Here is a 6,263-nt window from a genome sequence, read left to right on the forward strand (position 1 = left end):
TTTCTTCTGCCTTTACAGATTTGTCTGGCCACTAAGACTATTGTCGGTTATGCCTTCATTGATTCTGGGGCTGCTGGAAATTTCATGGACGCTCTTTGCCAAGTATATGGAGGTTCCCCTGTATCCACTGACCACCCCCCTTCGTGTTACAGCAATTGATGACAGACCTCTTTCGTCCGAGATAATCTCCATGACGACAGGAGAATTACCTGTGCAGGTTGGGACTTTACATAGAGAGAAGTTATCGTTCCTGATTATTTCCTGCCCCTCCGTTCCTGTCGTCTTAATAACATGCTCCAAAAAAATAGCTACCACACACCAAGCACTATAAAGGGCATCCCTAAGGGACAATTTTTAAGGGTTAGACGGATTGCCTCTGCAGATCAGAAATATCTAAATAGTGCAAAAAGCCTTCTTGAAAATTTGTAGCGAGGGGATACAAAATAGAAGTGTTGGTAAAAATAAGGGATGAGGTACTGCAGATTAAAAGATACACCTTGTTGAATAAAACAATAAAAAAACAAAGAGTTGAACAAATACCATTTGTATCCAAATTTGGACCTAACAGTAAGCCCATACAGAAACTGATTAATCACCACTGGTCCATATTACAAAAAGATACAGTACTCCCACTTCTATACAAATCTCAGCCTCTCTACTCTCCTCTCCTTCCCTCTCCACGCATGAAGTTTATAAAGTACTCTGTTTAGCTATTCCACAAAACTCCTCTTTTTCATACAAACTAAGGACTTATAAATGCCACTCTCACTTAGTCTTTCTTTCCTTTTTATTACTGGCAGCTGGGGACATTTCCCCAAACCCTGGCCCTTACCCCATCCCAGTTATATCATGACCACGAGCTCCTTCTCTCCGGAGCAAATTCAAACAGTACAGAACTCTTAATTCTATACCCAAAACCAACTTCATCTTTCCTGTGCTCACTGGAATGCCAGATCTGTCTGCAACAAACTCACCGCTATACATCTCTGATCACAATATGCTCACATTTCAACTCTCACTAACTCCCTCCTCACCCCCTGCTATTCCCCAAACACGTACTTACAGTGACTTGCAAGCTGTAGACGTGTCACATTTCTCTTCTTCCTTTGACTCTCTTCACTCTCAGCCATCTCATGTCCTAATGTGGCTACCTCTGTCTACTATAGTACTCTCACCACTGCCCTAAATGAGCTTGCTCCTATAAAAACTAAATGTTCTAGACCCAAACCACTTCAACCGTGGCATACTGCTCATACAAAAGCGCTCCAAAGACACTCACGTGCACTTGAGCTTTACTGGCGCAAATCCCGTTCAGAATCAGACTTTTGGAGCTACAAATCTGTCCTGAGCTCCTATAACACCAGCCTCTTCCAAGCCAAACAAACATACTTTACTTCACTCATTAACTCCCTTTCTAAAAAACCAGCACAACTTTTCTCCACATTTAAAGGTAACGTCAAAAAATTTTATTTAAAAAATGCATTCTATATGTTGAAAATAATGGGCATGCCCTAATAATGCCCTATAATATACCTAGCTTTTTTTAAAAAAAATGTAAAAATACCCTTTCTCCATTACCTGTGCAAAACGGCGAAAAGGCGACCAGTTCGCCACTGCGTGCACGTTCCCGATGCTGTTCCTTCACAAAGTGCTGGAAGTCAGGAACAGGAAGTCGCAGAGTGAGAGGCAGCGCGTCGGAAGAGGCAGCACTGAAGAGCGGTGAGCTGAGGCTGCAGTTAGACACTGCTACATAGAGAGAGTGAGTGAGAGAGCGAGCAAGCTGGGGGGAACATTGTATGGCTGGGCAAAAGAGCGGGGGGGGAGAGACTGCACGGAGAAAGAGAAATGCTGGGGGGAGGGGAGAGAATGGCTGGGCAAAAGAGCGGGGACAGAGACTGCACGGAGAGAGAGAGATATGCTGGGGGGAGGGGAGAGAATGGCTGGGCAAAAGAGCAGGAACAGAGACTGCACGGAGAGAGAGAAATGCTGGGGGGAGGGGAGAGAATGGCTGGGCAAAAGAGCTAGGAAAGAGATTGTGGAACAGAGGCTGCGGATGAGAAAGGGATTTTGGAACGGAAGAGTGTGCGGGGAGTGAGAGAATTGCTAGGGAGGGCACAGTACGGCTGTGGAGAGACTGCGGGACAGAAAGGGTGCCCACAGAAAGGCTGGGGGGGGAGGAATTCTGAAATGGAAGAGAAAGGAAGGCTTGTCAAGAAAGTCTGTGGGGAGTAAGAGAAATGCTGGGGGGAGGGAACAGAACAGCTGGGCAAAATAGCTCAGAGAGACTGCATAGAGAGAGACTGCTGTGGGGGGAGAGACTGCTGGGAGGAAGAGAGACTGCTGTGGGGAGGAAGAGAGACTGCTGTGGGGTGGAGAGAGAATGCTGTGGGGTGGAGAGAGAATGCTGGGGGGGGGGGAGACTGCTGGGAGAGAGACTGGTGAGAGAGAATGCTGTGGGGGGAGACACTGGGGGGAAGAGAGGCTGCTGTGGGGAGGAAGAGAGACTGCTGTGGGGTGGAGAGAGAATGCTGTGGGGTGGAGAGAGAATGCTGGGGGGGGGGAGACTGCTGGGAGAGAGACTGGTGAGAGAGAATGCTGTGGGGGGAGACACTGGGGGGAAGAGAGGCTGCTGTGGGGTGGAGAGAGACTGCTGGGATATAGACTGTGGTGAAAGAGAATGTTGGGGGGGAGACACTGCTGGGAGAGAGACTGCTGGGGGGAGGAGAGACTGCTGGGAGAGAGACTGGTGAGAGAGAATGCTGTGGGGGGGACTGCTCGGTGGCAGACAGGCTGCTGGGAAGAAGAGAGACTGCTGTGGGGGAGAGACTGTGGTGAGAGAGAATGCTGGGGGGGAGAGACTGCTGTGGGGGGAGAGAGACTGGGTGAGACAAATGCTGTGGCTGAGACAGACTGCTGTGGGGGTAGAGAGACAAATGCTGTGGGGAGAGAGAGACTACTGTGGGGGGGAAGAGAGACTGCTGGAGGAGAGACTGCTGTGGGCGGAGAGAGTCTGGGTGAGAGAAATGCTGTGGGTGAGAGACTGCTGTGGGTGAAGAGAGACTGGGTGAGAGAAATGCTGTGGGTAAGAGAGACTGGGTGAGAGAGACTACTGTGGGTGAAAGAGACTACTGTGGGGGGGGGAGAGACTGTTGTGGGTGAAGAGAGACTGGGTGAGAGAGAAATGCTGTGGGTGAGAGAGACTGGGTGAGAGAGACTACTGTGGGGGGGAGAGAGACTGCTGTGGGTGAAGAGAGACTGGGTGAGACAAATGCTGTGGGTGAGACAGACTGCTGTGGGGGTAGAGAGACAAATGCTGTGGGTAGAGAGAGTCTACTGTGGGGGGGGGGAGAGACTGCTGGAGGAGAGACTGCTGTGGGCGGAGAGAGTCTGGGTGAGAGAAATGCTGTGGGTGAGAGAGACTGGGTGAGAGAGACTACTGTGGGTGAGAGAGACTACTGTGGGGGGGGGGAGAGAGACTGCTGTGGGTGAAGAGAGACTGGGTGAGACAAATGCTGTGGGTGAGACAGACTGCTGTGGGGGTAGAGAGACAAATGCTGTGGGGAGAGAGAGACTACTGTGAGGGGGGGGAAAGAGAGACTGCTGGAGGAGAGACTGCTGTGGGTGGAGAGAGTCTGGGTGAGAGAAATGCTGTGGGTGAGAGACTGATGTGGGTGAAGAGAGACTGGGTGAGAGAAATGCTGTGGGTGAGAGAGACTACTGTGGGTGAGAGAGACTACTGGGGGGGAGAGAGACTGCTGTGGGTGAAGAGAGACTGGGTGAGAGAAATGCTGTGGGTGAGAGAGACTGGGTGAGAGAGACTACTGTGGGTAAGAGAGACAACTGGGGGGGGGGAGAGAGACTGCTGTGGGTGAAGAGAGACTGGGTTAGACAAATGCTGTGGATGAGACAGACTGCTGTGGGGGTAGAGAGACAAATGCTCTGGGGAGAGAGACTACTGTGGGGGGGGAAGAGAGATTGCTGGAGGAGAGACTGCTGTGGGCGGAGAGAGTCTGGGTTAGAGAAATGCTGTGGGTGAGAGACTGCTGTTGGTGAAGAGAGACTGGGTGAGAGAAATGCTGTGGGTGAGAGAGACTACTGTGGGTGAGAGAAACTACTGTGGGGGGGAAGAGAGACTGCTGGAGGAGAGACTGCTGTGGGCGGAGAGAGACTGGGTGAGACAAATGCTGTGGGTGAGACAGACTGCTGTGAGAGAGACAGACTGCAGGGTGGCTGTTTGTGGGGAAGACTGTATATTGGGGGGGGGGCTAAAGACTGTGTGGAGGGAAAGACTGTGTATGAGGGGCTAAAGGCTCTATATATGGGGGGGGCTGTGTGGGGGAGGAAAGCAGAGTATTTGTTCTGTCTTGTTGTTCATATTATATACTCTTTTACATTTTTAGATTATGGCACCAAAGAAACTAATTCTGTTGAGTGAAAAGGACCCTGAAGCACAAAGAACTAACATGGTTAGTATATAATATTTGATTGGAAACGGATTCCTCCCTTTTCATACATTTGAATTTGTCTGACTAACTAACCTGTGTTTTATTTTTTATTTTTTGTATAGCAATCCCAAGGGCAAGGTGATCTGACATGTTTTGGCAACGAGCCAGTGCGAGACACACCAAGTGTGCGCAACAGACCAAGTGGACATCACCATCAAACAGCAGATAATCGAATTGGGACAACTGAGTGGTGTAGGTGTGGCAATTGTGTGCCCATGAAAACTGTGGTGGAATCCTCTTGTTGCATGGAAGTATCATCTGTGGAAAAGAAATATCTACAACATGGGTGCATATGCCATAGCAGAAAATTTTACCTGAGGTGTTTACGTAAATCCCACCTGGAATACTTGCAGATATTTTGGAACATGCAACGCCCCAAAGGTGGAATAAGCAGCCACAACAGGCAAGTTCATCTGACTTTTACCTATAGATTGAGGATTATGGGAATCATTTTGGCATGTTTTCCTTATGTCAAGCAGAAAGAATCCCAAGGCACACAGGATAAATGCAAGCAAGCTGCCTTGCGTGTTTATTGCGAAGTGCAACATTTTGGAGTCACGCCCCTTTCTCAAGCATGCTTGAGAAAGGAGCGTGACCCTGAAACGTTGCACTTCGCAATAAACCTTGGGATTCTTTCTGCTAGATTGTTTGTGAGGCGAGGCGGCCCATCCTCTACCTTTGTGCACCGGGTGTGCGGGAGCCAAAGTTGAACTTCCTTATGTGAAGAACATCTGTTCTAGACAAAACTGCTTTGTAAATGGCACAATTGGCCATGGTTTTTTTTATCCACTTAAGCTCCAACAATGGCCAAAACTGCTCCAAGAAAAAAAGTACAGAAACCCGGTTTGCTCCATAAAGTCCTGCCAGTGTTAGCCCTATATAAAATAATGTCACACGACCTATCCCCTTGGCGTGTGATGACTAGTGCAGAGCAACATTTTTGTACAGATCACTAATCCTCTCTTTCTTCTACAGAAAACTACGACAGACTTCCTATCGGTCATTCATCGCCTGGATTTATGGCTACTTAGGGCCCAAGAAACGGGTGCCTATTCCAGCCTGTGTCGTTCAAAAAGTCTGCAGCTCTTATCCAGACCCCAAAGGCCGGTACAGAGGATTTCTACAGGCATTTGACTATAATGCTTTTGATATGGCTTTGGACTAGTGCCTTTTGTGATTGTTTATTTTTCATTGATGTTTGAATTTGTAGTATTTATTAATCTTTATGATTTTTTTCAATAAAAAAAATACAAACATTAGTTCTTTGTTCTTCTTTTATTCAAACAACATGACACAGTGGACATAGATACACACTTACAAGTATTTGTAACACAAGTTTCCTAAAATGCAGTTGGGAACATAGGGGTCTATATTTTATCATACAGTTTTTTTTTACAACAGGGGGTACTTAGATCGTTACAAGACAGGTTTCATAAAGTACACTGGAACACATTACAAACATTGCTTAGCAACAATTACAATTCACAAGTACTGTTCATTTACCATTAGTGGCAGAGGTTGGGGGGGTCAGCTGTTACTATAAGGGTAAGGCCAGACGAGGAGATTCGGGGAGATTTTGTCGCCTGGCGACTTATCGCCACTTCTTTTGCGTGACTATCTCCCCGAACTGCCTCAGCGTTTTTTCCCCATAGGCTACAGTGCTAATGCACACGCAGTGATGCGTTTTCAATAGTCGCCCAAAGTTGCCTCAGAGGGGAAAAAACGCTGAGGCAGTTCGGGGAGATAGTCACGCAAAAG

General features: G+C 48.1%; 1 protein-coding gene across 1 annotated transcript; it reads left to right on the forward strand.

Annotated features, from left to right (window-relative positions):
* The first annotated feature begins 3,974 nt into the window (after positions 1–3,974).
* LOC121397621 (P2X purinoceptor 7-like) lies at positions 3,975–5,670 on the forward strand. Its single transcript, XM_041574674.1, has 3 exons — positions 3,975–4,466; positions 4,568–4,908; positions 5,481–5,670. Exons 1-3 carry the CDS (start codon positions 4,404–4,406, stop codon positions 5,668–5,670), a joined length of 594 nt encoding a protein of 197 aa, XP_041430608.1. The 5' UTR covers positions 3,975–4,403.
* Positions 5,671–6,263: the final 593 nt, after the last annotated feature.

The sequence above is a fragment of the Xenopus laevis genome, chromosome 8S (assembly GCF_017654675.1).
Source record: "Xenopus laevis strain J_2021 chromosome 8S, Xenopus_laevis_v10.1, whole genome shotgun sequence".
In the NCBI taxonomy this organism is placed as follows: Eukaryota; Metazoa; Chordata; class Amphibia; order Anura; family Pipidae; genus Xenopus; species Xenopus laevis.

Bases quoted from the DNA above. Each gene is read 5' to 3' on its own strand.
- LOC121397621 (XM_041574674.1), top strand. From the start codon at position 4,404: ATGGCACCAAAGAAACTAATTCTGTTGAGTGAAAAGGACCCTGAAGCA. The intron at 4,467-4,567 runs GTTAGTATATAA...TTTTTTGTATAG, and splicing joins AAGCACAAAGAACTAACATG to CAATCCCAAGGGCAAGGTGA. The intron at 4,909-5,480 runs GCAAGTTCATCT...TTTCTTCTACAG, and splicing joins GGAATAAGCAGCCACAACAG to AAAACTACGACAGACTTCCT.